Source organism: Sus scrofa, chromosome 9, assembly GCF_000003025.6.
Source record: "Sus scrofa isolate TJ Tabasco breed Duroc chromosome 9, Sscrofa11.1, whole genome shotgun sequence".
Classification (NCBI taxonomy): Eukaryota; Metazoa; Chordata; class Mammalia; order Artiodactyla; family Suidae; genus Sus; species Sus scrofa.
Window position 1 is genome coordinate 3,600,701 of NC_010451.4, and position 19,080 is coordinate 3,619,780.

The 19,080-nt window shown below is 44.1% G+C and overlaps 2 protein-coding genes across 2 annotated transcripts; both read right to left on the reverse strand.

Annotated features, from left to right (window-relative positions):
- Positions 1,346-3,017, reverse strand: LOC100521466 (olfactory receptor 52L1). The gene is given in 4 exon segments (XM_021102717.1): positions 1,346-2,163; positions 2,166-2,264; positions 2,267-2,345; positions 2,982-3,017. Coding segments are annotated over 4 exon segments (1,032 nt in total).
- LOC100521636 (olfactory receptor 52E5-like) lies at positions 8,812-9,753 on the reverse strand. Its single transcript, XM_021102648.1, has one exon. The coding sequence runs from the start codon at positions 9,751-9,753 to the stop codon at positions 8,812-8,814; it is 942 nt and encodes a 313-aa protein (XP_020958307.1).

Consider the following 19,080-nt stretch of genomic DNA (forward strand, 5'->3'; position numbering starts at 1 on the left):
GCTTCCCCAGGACAACTTACCAGGGTTTAAGCTCCAGACATAGAACCAAGGCAATGAGAAGGTGTGATTCCTACAGTGTGAACACATGCCAGTCCTCCCTAACTCACCCACATGTGCCCACCATACGGAAGTCTTAATACTCAGTCTCTGTAACAGCATACTCTTTGTTAGGAGTACGATTTACAAAGAAAATAAAAACTGGAAGCACTAACCATCTACTCTACCCCTTCAACCCTGTGGAACCCAAGACAGGATTCTCTCACCACCTGAGCATCCTACCTCTCGATACAGTGTCTTAATTTCTTTCAATACTGAACATAATTGCTACTTTTTAAGAACAGGAAATAATTAAGGCTAATCTTAGGGCATCAACCAACAAGCAGGATGGAATACACCAAGTGTACTAATCCTCTTGTAAGTTTTTACCCCATTCCTGTTATCAGAAGTGGAGGGAGGTCTTAACTGATATCATTCTATATTCATTCCAAAAAGAGAAATTATTCTTTCAAGTGGCTTAGCTATCTAAATGTGCACTGAAAAACCTATGGTTACCAACACCAGACTCTCACACGTTTTATATTTCTCAGATACTGACGATTACATAGTTGCTTTGCTTTGTTAAATTAAGACTAAATTAAGACCAACATCAATACTTGGTCTTATTCCCTCTTTACCCTAAACAAAAAAATTAGTAAGTTAAATATACAAACAGACCTTTTTAAAAAGAAATCCACTCTACACATTTATATTCATTCCTAGGAAATATCTTATTACTCTATGAACCTCCTGAAATGCCTTCTCTTCTTGAATTTATTTTAAATAAATGAGCAACACTCACATTGCAGTGAAAGGTGTCATTTCGCTATGCACCTGTCTCACCTGCTTTGAGAGTGACCCAGTGGGTACTCAGGAGCCCAGCGACTTGGAGATGGCATCGCTACCTCAGAGAGTTTCAAGACAGTCCAAAGTTAACATCTGGCAAAAGTTAGGATTTTCCATTCCCACTTCAGACGATGTTGAAAGGTCAGTTGTTGGATGAAGACAGAAAAAAAAGGACATATTCAAGGTTATCATCTTTCTCCAATACCCAGTCTCTCCATCACATGGAGTAGGAAAATGCTGGGATCAGGAGCAAATGAAAGAATCAGGGAAATATTCACAAGTCAGGTTATCCAGACACATCCCAACCCACTGTGGAGCCAAGTGCTCATGATGCTCTTTGCTGTGAGACCACCAGGCCCTCACTCTGCGAGGGCCTCCATCCACATGGCCAAGACCAGCCACGGGCTCCTGGCAGTGCCTTTGGCGGGAGCCTCTGAAGAAAATGATTGGGATGTGTTCAGATCTACCCTTTTATGTAGAACACCCTGTGGACTCGCTGGCGGATCTGCTGAGTCTTCACCCCGTAGACAAGAGGATTAAGTGCAGGTGGCACGAGGAGGTAGAGTGTAGCCAGAAGAACATGGACGTGATGGGGCACCTGGTGGCCAAAGCGGTGCGTGAGGAAGGAGAATATGCCAGGAACATAGAAAACCAGGATGACACAAATATGAGACCCACACGTGCTAAAGGCTTTAAGTCGGGCCTCACCCCCTGGGACCTTCAGCACTGCCTGGAGGATGAGGGCATAGGAAATACCAATGGCCAGGACATCTAGACCAACCACAAGCAGGGCCACTGCCAACCCATAAGCTCGGTTCACTGTGGTTTCTGAACAGGCAAGCTTGACCACGGCCATGTGTTCACAGTAGGCATGGCCTATGACCGTGGCCTGACAGAAGACAAGTCTCTGCAGCAAGATGGGGAAGGGGAGGAGGAGGAGGAGCCCCCGCACCAGCACTGCCACCCCCATGCGCCCTACGATCCCTGCACGCAGGATGGTGGAGTGGTGCAGAGGGTGGCAAATGGCGACGTAACGGTCCAGAGCCATGGCCACGAGTACGCCTGACTCCATGGAGGAGAACGCATGGATGAAGAACATCTGGGTCAGGCAGACAGTGTACCCAATCTCATGGGCGTGAACCAGGAGCACTGCGAGGGTTTTGGGTGCAGTGGAGGAGGCCAGGACCAGGTCAATGCCAGAGAGCATGGCCAGAAAGAGGTACATGGGCTGGTGCAAGGACGGGTCAGTCCAGATGGCGACAAGGATGGTGACATTGCCCCTAGGGCAAGGAGATAAAGGACACAGAGTGGCAATGCTATCCAGTGCTGGCTTGCCTCTAAACCCGGGATGCCCATCAGGAAAAAAGACGGCCGGATCAGCCCCAGCTGGAATTACTCAGGGCCATTATCAATGTCTTGGAAAGGGAAGAAGCTGAAGAAACCAAAATCACGATTTCTTCATTCTTGATGGGGTATCACTTGGTCCAGATCTGGCTACCATCATCATGAGGAGAAGAAAGAAGCTTAAACTGCAGCACAAGGGAATAAAATTAGGTACGAGGAAGAAAAATCTCTTTTCTTGAGATAATTTTTTAAGACATAATCCACATGTCTGAATTGAGGGAAGTCTAGTTTCATTTGGAGATAAGAGTAAGTATATGCTGCTTTCAGAGAAGTGCTGAAACTCAAACACTGAATATCTTCTAGTTTGGAACTGTCTGCTTGCAAGGCTTCTCTTTGCTACCTCCTGGCATTACCGAACACTCTAAATCAGTCTGTCATTTTTTTAAAGTTGTCTCCCCCAGTCCCCATGGCATAGTGCTCTGCTGTATTTTCTCCTGTCTCCTAGTCCCGCCACCTTCCCATCGACCTATTCCTTACATGCTGTCCAGTCTAAGGTCCCGTTCCTTCCTCTCTTCCTGGTTCTATACATTATCTCTGATTGTGTTTATCCTTTCACATGGGTTTAAGTCTTAGAAATACTTTACTTTCTTCCAAATAGGTTTTGGAGTCAAATGTCTTTCTGAAACACAAATCCTCTCTTCTGTGTGCTTCCTAAATATTTGTACCCCACTCAGCATATTCGAGATGAAACTAACCTTTTCTTCACAAATCCGCCCCACCTCCCTGGCCATGTCTGTGTGAACTGCATCACTGTCGACCTCTCCAAATCAACATACGAACCTGAAATTACCGTTACCTCTTCTGTCTCTCTTCCCTTTTACCTGTTCTCCAGTGCCTTGACTGCATTTTAACCCTTCTTGTATTCTCTCCTTTCTCTCAACCCCCCAATGTCCCCGGCTAGGACACACCCCCAACATCTCCCAACTGGATTGTTCCCTTAGATCTTTCTGCTTTTGCCACGAATCCTTCCAATCCACTCTCTGTACTAAAGTCAACTGTTCTAAAATGCATCAAAGATGCAGATGTCATCATGTCACTCCTATGATTAAAATCCTTTAGTTCATTTAATCTGTGGGATAAAACCACACACTTAAGGCTGGCATGCAAGGCTTTCAAAGGCTATTTCTTTAAACTTTAACTTATACTTAACATATTCCTACATGAATATTGTGCTTTAACCATTTTATTGGGTTTAGGAATTATAAGCATTTATGATCCTATTCCATATGTAATTTTTGTGTGTGCTTTCTCCTCCTCTTTATTTGAATTGGTGTTTCTCAACTTTCAAGATTCAGAGTCCCTTGTCTCCTGCCTCATGGATCGTGGTTGGGCCACCGATTGAGTTGGGAACATTTTATTTTATGACCCTTCTTTGTCTATCCACCATTTTCTGTTTTATCTGTACTATAGAAACCCTTTCAGTGTCTTAATGATTAGCTTCATGGAAAGGACCACATCTCGTTAGACTTTATAATTACAAACCAGCTGGTAGAGGCTTCACAGTGAATGGGATAGCACAAGCTTCGCAGGCAACCAGACGAAGATTTTAATTCTGTTCCATTCATATTCTACGTTGCCTCATCTGATGGTTAAGTAAATAACATGAATCTGACAGGTGTTATAAACATGATTAAATGATGTGTGTAAAGTTCTGGTATAGAGGTTATTCTATAAATTATGCACAAACTCATAGCTGGTTCTGTAAACTTACCCTCAAAGCAAGTCCTTTCTTGATACTTTTCCAAAGCAGTCTTGGTGACTGTGAACAAGGCCCTGGGAAGGGAAGATGTTATTACCACTTGGCAGGTCCCAGAGGACACACAGACTCACTGAGGCGGAGCCAAAGTTAAGCTCCAGATTGGTTGGAGGCACACAGAGCTAAGCCCACTGCCCCAGGGATGGCTGATTGGGCAGAGGGACAAGCAGGGCGTGGCACCTGCCCTGATCAGGTGGCCCATGTTGTCCAGGGTTGCTCGTCATCCCTAAGCCTGTACATACTAGGATAGGAAATCTGATGTCCAGGGAGCTAGGAAACCTCATATTGCTCTGTAAGCTCAGACTTTTTATTTTCACAGGTCACATCCAGACAAAATACATTCTTTAGTGGACTCTACAGTTCAGTATGCTCTGTCTTCTACCTACTGTGGGTGTTGGCTGCCAAAACTCATAGTGGAGTCACTCCCTTTGGACACAGAGAGCTGACTTACCCAAGGTCACTCTTCCTTCCTGTGTGCAGAGGTTGCTCAGCAACTGGTCTATTAACAAATACAGAGACCTGGCCCTCTTTCTTCAATGTGATACAATAGCAGACAATACGAGAGGACTTTTTCAGCTCGGGAGCACCCCTCTTGAATCAGCTCAGGCATCTGGGGTAAATGGATCACAGTTTAACTTCTCCCTTTGCCCCATCCTGCTTCCCTCACTCTTGACATGTTATTCCCAAGTGTACTTCAAAAGAAGCTTCCTGCATGCCAGTCTCTGCCTCAGATTCTCCTTCTGGAGAATCTACTCCAAGACAAAAGCCACCTGTCTCGGGTGCATTGAGTGCTCTACTTATCTTTGGGGCTGTGGCCGACTCACAGACACCAACTCCAACACTATAGCCAGTATGGGAGGAATATAGATCCTGAGACAGTCCATCCCAACAAGTTTCTAGTGAGATGAGCTAAGATCTTTTTTTTCATTTTTAAAGTTTTATTGAAGTACAGTCGAGTTACAATGTTGGGATCATTTCTGATGCCCAGCAAAGTGATTCAGTTATACATGTGCACATCCATTCTCTCTCAGACTCTTTTCCATAGAGATTATCTCCAAATTCTGGATAAAACTTCCTGGGCTATACAGCTAGGACCTTCTTTCTTCTCATATCTTCTCATCCTCACACAAAGCCTTCCCTTTTTCCATCTCAGATAGAGCAGCTACCAGGTTAGCCCAGGGGCCACATTTTTCTTTGGGATAATGTCTCAAGCACGGGCCTTTCATTCTTTCATTCAATAAGTATTTCATCACAGTTAGTAGGGAGCCTCATCTATTCCACTCATTCAATAGATAGTAAATAGCTACCAAGTCCAAATGCTCTGCTAGAGGTTGTATTGCTAAAGCTCTTGTGCATTTGCTATGATATCAATTTCTACACGTTAAAGAGTTTTCCCTATGGTAAATGGTATGTTAATTTCCAATATTTTTAGACAATTTTTGCTGGTGTTGCCAAAACCTGGCCTCTGCTGTGGCTGAATAGAAATGTGGAGACAGAGACGGAGTTTTGGCGGAAGGAGCAAAAGAGAGCTTTATTGCTTTGCCAGGCAAAGGGGGCCACAGCAGGCTCATGCCTTAAAGACAGTGTCCTCCTTGGGTGAGATTAGGGGGTGGTTTTACAGTTTGGGGAGTTGAAACTAGGGCTGCAGACGAGGATCAGGGTAGAGGCAAGCTTGCATTGTCTTTCAAAGCTGGTGTTTCGTGGCCCCAGGACTAAACGTTCTCCTTCTTTCTGAGTAAAGAAGCCTTCATCAAGTCGTTCTTCCATTTGTTGGGGGTTAGATCTGCAGAAAAACTTGAAGAGATTGTTACGTATATTCCGTGACCCTACCCCAAGGCTGCACTATTGTCTCTGCACTGCTCCTCTCTGGTCTCTGCATCCCTCCCTTCTCTGATGAGCAACTGCCCTTTGGAACTTAGGGAAGATCATAGAGGCTGAAGCTTATTCCCTAAAAACAAGAAACAGAGAGGAGCTCCCCATTGTGGCACAGAGGAAATGAATCCGATTAGGAATGATGAGGATGCAGGTTCGATCCCTGGCCTCACTCAGTGAGTTAAGGATCCGGTGTTGCCATGAGCTGTGGTGTAGGTTGCAGATGTGGCTCAGATCCCACGTGGCTGTGGCTCTGGCATAGGCCTGAGGCTACAGCTCCGATTAGACCCCTATGGGAACCTTCACATGCTTCAGGTGTAGCTCTAAAAAGACAAAACACAAAACAACAACAACAAAAAAAACCCAACCCCCCCCAAAAAAAAAACAAGAAACAGAGGACCTGGAAAATCTTGTGCCCAGGAGCCCACAGGTCAGTTACATTACGGAGCCCCTTCATGTGCCAAAATTGTGCCAGCTGTCGTGAAGAATGACAGCTGGTGTATTGGTCACAATGCCCTTTATAAGTCCGTATGACCAGTTGGTAGTATCCGTCACCTTGTGCATCCAATTTAAGGCACGTTTCTCAGAATTATATTGCCATTTACGTTAAGGGAATCTGCATTTTCTTTCTTATCTATTTCTGATTTTGTTATCAGGATCACGTTAATTTTCTAAAATGATTTTGAAAGTTACCAATTTTTAATATTGCACAGCAGTTAACACAGTAGAAGAAATATTTGCAAAGTTATCGTGGCCTCTGCCGTCATTGCTGAATGAGCCTCTGTCCACCAGTGCAAATTGGAATGTGGAGACAGAGTTTTGGGCGAAGGAGAAAACCATAGCTTTGTTGCTTTGCCAGGCAAAGGCGGCCACAGCAAGCTAATGCCCTAAAGACTGTGCCCTCCCTGGGGAGAGATTAGGAAGTGGTTTTATAGTTTGGGAGCAGAAAATAGGGCTACAGATAAGAATCAGGGTAGACGCAAGTTTTCATTTTTCACAGCTGGCATTTTTTTGTTTGTTTGTTTTTTTCCCTGCTGTACAGCATGGGGACCAAGTCACACATACATGTATACATACTTTTTCCTCCCATTGTTGTGTTGCAGTGTAAGTATCTAGACAGAGTTCTCAGTGCTACACAGCAGGATCTCATTGTAAATCCATTCTAAGAGCAGTAGTTTGCATCCGTTAACCCCAAGCTCCTCATCCCCCCCACTCCCTCCCTCTCCCCCGGGAAGCCACAAGTCTATTCTCCAAGTCCATGATTTTCTTTTCTGCGGAAAGGTTCATTTGTGTCATATATTGGATTCCAAATATAAGTGATATCATATGGTATTTGTCTTTCTCTTTCTGACTTTTCCACTCAGGATGAGAGTCAGAGTTGGCGTTTAGTGGCCCCAGGACTGGTCCTGGTGGCCCTCCTCCCTGGCTTTCATTTGCTGGCGGTTTCAGTTCCACAGAAGGACTCAAAGATACTATTATGTGTGTTCCTTAAACAGAACCAGGACACTGCCCCAAGGCTGCACTGTTTCTGGGCTGGTTCTCCCAGGTCTCTGCCTCCCTCCCTTGAATTTCAACCATGTCCAATTAGAGCCCAAATTCATGTTTTTGCATCTCCTAGAATACCCAAAGGATCGATTATTGGTCTTCCCGTTGTGGGTCAGTTAAGAAGAAGATGTGATGTCTGTGAGGATGCTGGTTTGATCCCTGGCCTCTCTCAGTGGGTTAAGGACCTGGCATTGCCCTGAGCTGTAGGGTGGGTCACAGACATGACTTGGATCCTGTGTTGCTGTTGCTCTGGCTGTGGTATAGGCTGGCAGCTGAAGCTCTGATTTGACCCCCAGCCCAGGGGGAACTTCCATATGCTGCAGATGCATCCCTAAAAAACAAATAAAATAAAATAATAAATCACAAATCAATTATCCCATCTGGCTTCCATACTCAAGGAGAAATGACTCTATATTGTCACAGAAGGCACTTGATTACATTCTGCCCTAAAACTTGCCCTGACCGGACCTGTAGGCATGGAGTCTTGCGGAGTCCTCAAACCCAGAAAGCCCCCTCACTCTATAATCTGATTGAAAGGCTCTGCCCAAGGTGAGGGCCCAGTCCCTAAAGACCTCCAAACACTGGGGTCGCTTAGAGCTGGAGACCTCACCTCACCCCAGGGACTGTGTACTAGGATTGCATTTTGATTGTATTCAGTAAGTTAAATCTACAGGCACCAAATTAGCAACCAGACAACAAATACATTTGTTTATTTATTTCCAAAGAGTTTGGGTTTTGGAAGCTGCAAGGATGTTCACAACAGTTTGTTGTTGTTGTTGTTGTTTTGAGTTATTTCATTGGCAAGGATGCTGAAGCCCAAAGAACTCTAGGTGACATTCTCAGGTTAATCTTTCACCAAGGCCAGAACCTGAACTTAAACTTGGATTTCATGACTCATTATGCATTTCTCTCACCGCTGCACCCTGCTTGGTTTCCATGAACGTTATTTTTATTGTCATGAACTTCAGCTTCTGACATGTGGAGGAAGAAAATTCCCCATAAGAAAGAAAATGATTTAAGGTCATTAATAGGGACCCAACTTCTTGCCAACTTTTTTCTCCCTTTGGAAATTTTGTAGTGTCCGCGGGGTTTAAATGTGAGCATTTTTTTGGTTGTACTGCTCCTGTGGCAAACAGGTAGTGGTGACAAACAAGGTAGTGATTAGTTTGGAGCCTTCAGGCTATGCCTTCTAGTAGGGAGTGCAGCTTATGAGTAATGGGGAGAATGTGCTTTGAAGGGCTGGTGTGGGAACGGCAGAGGACTTTGATACAAGAACTTCCAGGGTTTACTTCTATTTTGATCTTACTCTTGTCCCGCTGAGCTATCACGGAAGATCCTCTTGGGGCTACATGTCAGTAGCTTTTAGGGTTAAGCATCCTAAGCACTCGCTCTCTTATCTGCTTTGTCCTGACCCCGTAGATAACAGGGTTGAGGGCAGGGGGAACAACCACGTATAGGTTGGCCAGAAGGATGTGGATGGAATGAGGGATGTTGTGGCCAAACCGATGGGTCATGAAGGAGAAAAGTGCCGGCAGGTAGAAGGCCAACATGACACAGACGTGGGAGCCACACGTGCTGAGTGCCTTGAGCCTGGCCTCCCAGGATGGGAGCTGGAAGACGGCCCTGAGGATCTGGACGTAGGAAAAGCCAATCACAGAGAGGTCAATATATCCCACCGAGAAGGCAATCAAGCCGTAGATAACATTGACCCTAATATTGGCACAAGCCAGCTTTGCCAAACCCATGTGTTCACAGTAGGTGTGCGGGATAATGCGAACTTGGCAGAAAGGCAACCTCAGGATGAGAAATATGAAGGGAGTCACAAACACCAACGTCCTCCCCAGGATGACGCCGCCCAGGATGGCCATCACCTTGTTGGTGAGGAGCAGGCTGTACCTCAGGGGGTTGCAGATGGCAACGTATCGGTCGATGGCCATGGCCGTCAGCACCACCGACTCCAGCCCGGTGCATATGTGGATCGTGTACATCTGTGCGATGCAAGCACCAAACACGATCTCCCTGAGGTGGAACCAGAAGATCCCCAGCATCTTGGGGATGGTGGCTGTGGACAGGCCAAGGTCGGTGCAGGCCAGCATGGCCAGGAAGTAGAACATGGGCTGGTGCAGGCTGCGTTCAGTCTGGATCACAACCAGGATGGTGGCGTTCCCCAGGAGGGCGACCAGATACACTGCGAGGAAGGGGAAGCCGAGCCAGACATGCACGTCCTCCAGCCCTGGAATCCCGGTCAGAAGGAAGGAAGGAGGATGGAAGGGCGTATTGTTGGGCTGCAGCATACCTGAGGGCATGGCTTATAGATGCATGTCCGGCAGCGGGGATCTTGCTTCCGCTGGGAGACCGTAACCTCTTTCACAGTGTTGCCTATTTTCTGGAGGAATAGAAGATCCATTTTCTAATTCCATAATGCGGCAGAGGAGACCTAGAGATGAAATACGAGGCAGCATTAAGAAGCCCCTCTCACCACAAAGTATTTGTCTCACGTGCATAGAAACCCTGCAGAAAACTTGCACCCACTGCTATTCTGCACGTAGGTCTTTTTTCCTTCAGTCTCTAAGGAAGAACTTGCTTAGGGCAATAAAATGGCAAATATTTATTGTCAATTATATCTGTTCATCAGGATGTAAAGCCTACACAAGATGAGGAGGAGGATGACGTGTGTGTGTGTGTGTGTGTGTGTGTGTGTGTGTCTCTCTCTCTCTCTCTCTCTCTCTCTCTCGCAGGACTGGCATTCAGGGGGATGGCTCAGGGGAATGACACTTTCTTGCAAAACAGATATGAAAATGAAGAAGACTCTATGTGGGAGAGAACCCGGAAAAAGTGGAGGATTGAATAGCTGGGGTTTGAATCTGAGCTACAGCATTGGACTTACGAAATTCTGACATATTGAGAGACTATCTACAATTTCAGCAAAACAGTAGCGGTTTCAGCAGAATTGCAAAGCCTTAGTACTAGTCTTTTCCAGCTCCAATTTCCAAAATAGTTCTTGGCCTAGATTTAATTACATACTTATTGGCTTATTTTATGATTAGTAATTCTTTTTGTTATTTTCTAGAGGTCTATTTATCTTTGTTATATTAGCTACCCCTGTTTATCGGTGTGTAGTCCCTGGGCCGTGGGTATCAACATCATGTGCTAATTTGCTATAAATGCAAGTTATGGGACACTCGCCCAGACTCAGTAACTCAGAAGCTCCAGGGCTGGGACCCAGTAATAGGCTAATAAACCCTCCAGGTGATTCTGATGCTCTTTCCACCTTGAAAACACTACTAGACATTTACCATGCGGATACTATTTCTTTGAGGTCAAAACCTGTGTCAAATTGATCTTCAGGGTACACTTGATATATACTGATAGGCAGAGATCAGCATTAATGAGCAAACGAAAGTAAAACGCTTAGCGGAAATGATCTTTCCTATTATGATATCTAGGATCGCAGATAAACACAAACCTGGTTCTAGAGTAGTGGAGGGGTTCTCCAAGGAATTCCACTTGTATAGAAGTTAATAATAGAGGATGGGGTCAAAGGAGAACCTGACTCACCATGAGGTCGCATGTGGGGCCTCCAGTGATCCTCTGGGAAGTTCTGCAGCAGGAATGGTCCTGTGTGTTACCCCGCAGCGAGGCAAGGAAGTCAGTAATTTGTACTCGCCTGGCATCCTGTCCTTGGCCGTGGGTTACCCTGTGCAGTAGGCAGCTCTTTGGCTGAGGTAGCTCCTTGGGTCTGAGGACAATTCCGGGGAGAGGTGCAGGTGTGAGCTCCCAGAATCTGACATTCTCCCAGAATCTAATCATTTCTAGGTGCTTAGTATTGGTGTTCAAGCCACTCAGTGGGCAGAATCTAATCCACCTCCTGTTCTGAGGAACCATAGAGTCTAGCGAGTGGGGCCAACATTAATCAAATCCCTTAAACAAATGCAAAGTAACCACTGAACTCCTGGGAAGAGTTCCTGCAGTTCCCTTATTTAACCCAGACTGGGGTTCACGGGGAATGCTTTCCCGAGGAGGAGTTTACTCAGCTGATAGCCGCAGAATAAGAACCTACTAATAAGTAGAGAGAAAAATGAGCAGAGGAAAAAAAACCTGTCTAGTTCATAGGAATGAGAAGTGCAAAGGCGGAGTGGTGGGACATTGCATTGTAAAGAGGAAAAGTCAGCATGGCGAGGGCTCAGAAAGCAAGCACGGTGTGGCTGGGATGAGCTAGAGGTAGGGAGAGATCATGTAAACCCTTGGGGTCAAATTTTTTTTTTTTTAATTTTCCCACTGTACAGCAAGGGGGTCAGGTTATTCTTACATGTATACATTGCAATTACAGTTTTTCCCCCACTCTTTCTTCTGTTGCAACATGAGTATCTAGACATAGTTCTCAATGCTATTCAGCAGGATCTCCTTGTAAATCTATTCTAGGTTGTGTCTGATAAGCCCAAGCTCCCGATCCCTCCCACTCCCTCCCCCTCCCATCAGGCAACCACAAGTCTCTTCTCCATGTCCATGATTTTCTTTTCTGAGGAGATGTTCATTTGTGCTGGATATTAGATTCCAGTTATAAGTGATATCATATGGTATTTGTCTTTGTCTTTCTGGCTCATTTCACTCAGTATGAGATTCTCTAGTTCCATCCATGTTGCTGCAAATGGCATTATGTCATCCTTTTTTATGGCTGAGTAGTATTCCATTGTGTATATATACCACATCTTCCGAATCCAATCATCTGTCGATGGACATTTGGGTTGTTTCCACGTCCTGGCTATTGTGAATAGTGCTGCAATGAACATGCGGGTGCATGTGTCTCTTTTAAGTAGAGCTTTGTCCGGATAGATGCCCAAGAGTGGGATTGCAGGGTCATATGGAAGTTCTATGTATAGATTTCTAAGGTATCTCCAAACTGTTCTCCATAGTGGCTGTACCAGTTTACATTCCTTGGGGTCAATTTTAAGATGTTTTCTTTTCACCCAAGAAATGAAGGGAAGAAATGGTAGGATTTTAAGCTGCAATGTAACGGGCTCCTATTTGCATTTCAAAACTATCCTTCTGGTTGCCCTGTCTAAACTGTAGTAAAGGCAGCTAGTGCCTCTGCAGTCAGATCCGTTAGGAGTTTTCATAGGTGTCTGGGTTGAAGATGATAGCTTGTGTCATGCTCTTAGTGCTGGAGATTGAGGGAGAAGGTCAACTTTACAGCTGGCTCTTTTCTGGCGGAGTCTTCAGAAAGAGCAATCAGGAGTTCTCATCGTGGCGCAGTGGTTAACGAATCTGACTAGGAACCATGAGGTTGTGGGTTCGGTCCCTGCCCTTGCTCAGTGGGTTAACGATCCGGCGTTGCTGTGAGCTGTGGTGTAGGTTGCAGACGTGGCTCGGATCCCGCGTTGCTGTGGCTCTGGCGTAGGCCGGTGGCTACAGCTCCGGTTCAACCCCTAGCCTGGGAACCTCCATATGCTGCAGGAGCGGCCCAAGAAATAGCAACAACAACAACAACAAAAAAAAAAAGACAAAAAAAAAAAAAAAAAAAGAAAGAGCAATCAAGTCTATTTTTTTCCCTTCACATCTGCTGAGCTAATTAAGGCTTCTATAATCTTTAACTTTTTTTATAATTCATCCCTCTTCGCCAGTGACCTTCAAAATTTTTCCTCTTGAAAAACACATGGCTGCTCAATATAATACTATCAATAAAATGTGATTGAGGACTAGTGAGTCAGAGCATGAGCGATGGCAGTAGGGGGCTCTGTGTAGAACGAGGGAAATGGGATGGAGGTTTTACCTATAACCTGGGACGTCCTCTGTTTGCCCCTCCCAGTGGCACTTAGGGGGGGTAGGAAGGTGGGCGTTATTTCAGTGGTTGAACTTGTCATCTTAATCTTGCAATAAAAGGTTAAGCTCAGAAGCTCCCGTTATGGCACAGCGGAAACAAGTCTTACTAGTAACCGTGAGGACGCGGGTTTGATCCCTGGCCTTGCTCAGTGGGTTAAGGATCGGGTGTTGCTGTGAGCTGTGGTACAGCTGGCAGATGCTGTTTGGATCTGCTGTTGCTGAGGCTGTGGTGTAGGCCAGCGGCTATAGCGCCGATTCAATCTCTAGCCTGGGAATCTCCATATGCCATGGGTGCAGCCCTAAAAAGACCAAAAAAAAAAAAAAAAAAAATCAAGTTCATGTATTAAGTTTCTAAAATCTTATGTCTTCTTACATGTGTTAATAACTGCTTCCAATTACTTACATTTCCCGTCTACCGTATTTAGGATCTTCTGCCAACTTACCCTACCACCACCCTCTGCCCTCATCTGTTATATTGATAAGTGACCAGTTATTAAGCCTTCAAATCATTTAACAAGTAGATCGGAATGCTCATGATCTGCCAAGTACTGCTGCAAATGTGGACAGTTCCACGGATTGAGTCTAGGTCCCCGATTTCATACAGTTTAAATTCTAGCGAAGCCAGTATTTTGCTTCTTGGCCTCTTAAAAGGCTTGTACTGTCATGGCTATCCTTACATTTTTAATCATCTGTGTGGGGAAACATTCTAAAAAGTGCTTTGGTGTCTACATTCCATTACGGATTCAGAATGTTTATCGTCGTTGGCAACAGTCTTTTTTTTTTTTTTTAATTTTCCCACTGTACAGCAAGGGGGTCAGGTTATCCTTACATGTATACATTACAATTACAGTTTTTCCCCACCCTTTCTTCTGTTGCAACATGAGTATCTAGACATAGTTCTCAATGCTATTCAGCAGGATCTCCTTGTAAAGGCAACAGTCTTTGTCTTCCTCCCTCCACTGCCTCTGCGGCACCCTCATCCTTATCGGGGCTGTTATCAAGGCTGTGACCTCCGAGGTGTTGTCATTTCCCCCTTTTGTGTGCTTAACATTTTCTTCTAATAAGCGTGTCCACGTGTACTTTTAAAATTCATCTCTGCCGCTACCCTCTGATGCTCTCTCCTTCTCTGCCTTTCTCAACCCCTCTTCCCTTTCAGACACTCAGTTTCTCAGGCAAACTGATGAGCGGCTCCCAGGTACTGTTCTCCATCCTTTGCTGCACAAGGAAATAACTCTTTGCCCAGGTTTTTGGGTTTCCATTCCCTCAACCCTTCTGTGCCCACTGTTCACCTAGGCTGTAGCATCTCACCAGGATGACTGTGCCCAGTGTAAGGGGTTCTCTTCTGAGAGGGCAAAAGAGGAGGATATAGGGAAGGAAGGACTTCATCTGTGCCAGTTAATGGGAGTTACTTCCGTCTTTCACGTGTGCCTAGAACGTTCTTTGTATCTATATACACACTCTGGGTTTGTGGATAGCACTTTGCACCCTTAGCGCTGTGAGTGCTTTGCTTGTGCTTGTGTGTTGGTGACTGATGTGCAGCTATAAATTCAAGTTCTTCTGCCTACAGCTCCTGACTCTTTCTAGCTATGTTGCTTGGAGACGGCCTTCTCTACGCAGACTGGCTGAGTCGCTGGAATTCCACCAGCCCACGAACCACTTTAGTTCCTGTCCCTGTGATCCCTCTTCCAGCATAACCAGAACCTGATTCACCTGTGACAGCAGGAAGATAGCTAGGCATGAGCAGAGAAGGGGCGCATGGGGCCAGATGGCAGGGAACCATGCATCATGCGAACAGTGGTGTCCACGGGCAGGCAAAGAAAAGCTGAATCTCCAGCATCTGAATGTAACCTGTTGCTCAGTATGCCTTCATTACAATGAAATTATAATATGCTGATAAGTCCATTATGCTCCCATGCACCAAAGACATGACACCTCTGATCAAAGCTAAATAAGGACAAAAATCCCTTCTTCCTTTGGGAAGGTGGAGCTTCAGTGAAAATGAAGGAATATTAAATATTAAATATTAAGTGAATATTCCTCCCATGCGATTGGATGCCCCTTATAACAGGAGTGCCAGAAAAATGCAGAGCGGCTGCTCCTCTGGAATATTAAATATTAAATATTAAGTGAATATTCCTCCCATGCGATTGGATGCCCCTTATAACAGGAGTGCCAGAAAAATGCAGAGCGGCTGCTCCTCTGTCTGCCTAACTCTCTTAAAGAGGTATATTTCTCACTTAAATAAATCCTTATTTTTCTTTCTCAATTTTCGTCTTGTTTCTGAATTCCTTCTGTGACAAGATAAGAACCTTCCCTTTGGGGACACACTTACCCCTGGCAAGCGTCTGAGAAATGGTCCATGAAGAACTGGATGCCACAGACTGCAACCTGCATGTGCCTGAGCTCTCACTTCCAGGGCCAAGTTGTTATACAAGAACTCTAGTCCCCTGGGAAGGGTGTTCCCACTGTGGGTTGTGTCCCTGGGCCTGCAGTATGGCACAGAAAACTTCCACGGCCCGAAGTGTAAAGTTCTGTACCTTCTGGTCAGAGATGCCTTCTGGTCACAGATCATCCACAATTTGCATCTTTAGCAAGTACCCTCCTGAACAGGTCCTGGGAGTCTCACTGGCAGAGGCATAATGACCTCTGGTCAAGAATTTAAATCACCAGGTAAACAGACAGGGCAAGAACACTCCGGGGGAAAAAATCCAGCATGGTCTCAAATTCAGCTCAGAAATACAGGTACATTTAATAAAGAGCAGAGTCAGGATTCTCATGTCAGTTCCACATACCCTGAGCTATATCTGCTGTAAGAATTATGCTAATGATTTTTGTGAGGGCATGGTGCCTCTAACACTGTATGATATTAATTAATGAAAAGACAAAGATACATATATACTTATAAAAGGGGAAAGCAGCTTATCATCTACACAAAGAACATGACCTTTTTGTCCGGCTCTTTTTTCCATGACTTTGGTCAGTTTGAATTGCCATTCTAGCCTTGGTTATCTCACAGGGGAAAATGAGAAAAATATCATATGACTTAGGAGAATTTTGTGATGAGATCTAATAAGAGGATGCCTAAAAAGTGCTCAGTAACAGTTTATTAGAATTCTAATTAATTAATTAATTAATAATAAACCCTGGCTGTTAGAATTGTTTTATGGCATCGCTGGAGTCGATGTTTTAGAGTAAAAACTCTAATTTTTTTTTCTGCAATGCACTGGCTGAGAGATGTTATGCACCTTTCTTCTCTGAGCCTCACGTCCCCCAATAGAATTACCAGGGTGACGAAAATGACAATTCACTTGTCACATGCTTTTTCTCTGAATTCAATGAGACAATGCATTTGCCTGGAATAGCAGTGTTCGATAATGGATCCCAGCTATTATTAAAAAGTTATTATCTTTATTACTTATGTTTAAATAGATGTTTTTGATGTAGAATTTGACTAGAACAACTACGCTACTCTTTAGCTCACTGGATTGCTCTTACAAAGGACTCATTTATTTAAGAAATGCACTTCGCATGACTGCTAGATGTCAGCAATGGCCACGTGACAAGCAAATATTCCTTGATTCAACCTACATTTGCTAGGCTCCTCCTATGAGTTAGTTAGCACATTATTTAGGTGCTCAATAAATATAAGCTAAATCAATAAAAGTTTGCTGGTAATTTTTGCATTATATGTACACAAGGGTCAAATCAACTACATTTCTTGAGCAAATAACAGGATATCTCATGTGAGCTATCAGGTAACTGCAATTTTTCAGGGTATTTTACATATATCTTTACTTGTATAACTCCAAAGTGAATAACCATCTTTTCTTCAGGAAGCCTGATTTATTTTCTGATAAAAGAGTGTAAAGTATAAAAACTTAGCGACTCTTCTTGATCATTTATAATATTCTCCACAAAATGTGTTACATCTGGCTACATCATTTCATATCAGTTGTTTTTGAATTTCAATGCTAGTTAACACTTTAGAAAGCAAATGTTTTTTAAATAGTCATGCGTCTTAGAAAACAAGTAAAAGAATACTGCTGGTGTGTCAATTTTTTCTTCTTTGGGCACCAGGGGAAGAGTGATATGAGATTATATGAGAACATTTGGGAATATAAACATAGAACATTAAGACAAATACATGATTATTTTATTCATTCTTTTAAAAAAAATTAATCCTCGGGGTAAACATGGACGATTTGATTTCTAAGCGTATTAGTAGCACGATTTTTAAAAATCAGCAGCATTTTGGATAATGCCTGGTTTGTCTAAAAAGGTAAAAAGAAATTCAAGTTTAAGGGGACTCTGAGAACAGACAGAAAGAATCAGATATCATTGATGTAATCCTGAAAAAAAAGAGTACAGAATGGCATTTGAAAGAAGAATATATAAAGATGCCTGTTCTCAAGGTTTTGTTCAGGATGGTTTTCCAGCTCTTCCTCTCCGTGGCCCCACAGGCTGGATGTCTTCTCCTGGCCTCTCCAGGACCGCTCCGTACTCTGCTCCCTGGAGAACTCAGAGTCATGGTCAGGACTGGTGGCCCCCTTTGCACTTTGGCACCTGGTTGAGTTCAGAAAGTAGCGCTAGCAGGAGTGGAGGAGGGAGGGGAGTCAGGCTGTTCACTCTGGCTTCCACCTGGTCTCTCTTTGCAGGTGACCTGAAGGTCATTATGGGCTGGGTGGGTCCCTCAAAATAAATCCCAACTCCTGCCAGGTGGGTTTCTCCACGACATCTCGGAATCTTTAGATTTTAGGAACTGCTTCTCTTCTGACTAGGAGTTCAAATATTCCTCATGTTTCCTATTTGTACTGTCTCTTGTGTTTTTTCTACACTGTGCCCGTAGCCTACCATAGCTTAGGGGTCCCATCTTGAGTCTGCCAAGTATTTTTTCCAAAACTGACTAATACAGCCAAAAGGCAGCCTTTTCATTTACTGCATATTTTTCTATTTAAACTTACCTTATATCATAATATACTATACATATAGCATATAACCTATACCTATATATATTTTTTACTAGTCTTACTTTTAACGCAGGCAGTTTTCTCTTTGAACTCCAATTGCTCAAAGCCTTTCAAACTACACTTGAATGTATACAAAGTAGCTAATTTTGTAGTTCTTGGAAAAGACACTTTGCAAATGAAAATTTTAAAATGGCCAATAAGCACTGAAACTGTGATCAACACCATTAATCCCCAGGGGAATTAAACTCAAACCTACGATGAGATACTGATTCTCACTCACTAGAGTCGCTAAAATTCAAAAGATCAAAAAAAGAAAAGAAAACCACACTGGTGAGAATGTGGAGCAGCTGGAACTCTCATGCCTGTTGAGAGGAGTACAAAATCACGAAGCCATTTTGGGAAATTGTTGGTAATTTTGTTCAAAATTTCCAGGTTGGCACCTGGAGGATGGAAGTGTCTGAGAACATCTGGAACTTTCCAAGTTTTTTTTCCCTCCCTTAGGCCAGGCTAACATCAATGCTCTGACTAAATAGTGTGAGCTTCGGATTGATGAACCAAGTGAGGGCATCAACATTGGAAGAGATTTGAGAAGAGATTGTACCTGGATTACATATCATGAAAATGTGCTTCTTTAGGTTAGACTGAGTTGTGTCTGCTCTCAAGGCTGGTGAGGAATATAAAGTTGGAGAGAAAGAGCACTAATATTCGATGAAGCTAGATGGGTTTCTGTGTTCTGGGAAGTTCCCTGGGATTCATAAAGGGTTCCCATAGACAAGGAGTATCTGGGAGAGTAAGGGATGCTATGGGAAATGACTTGTCCTGGGACATTTAATA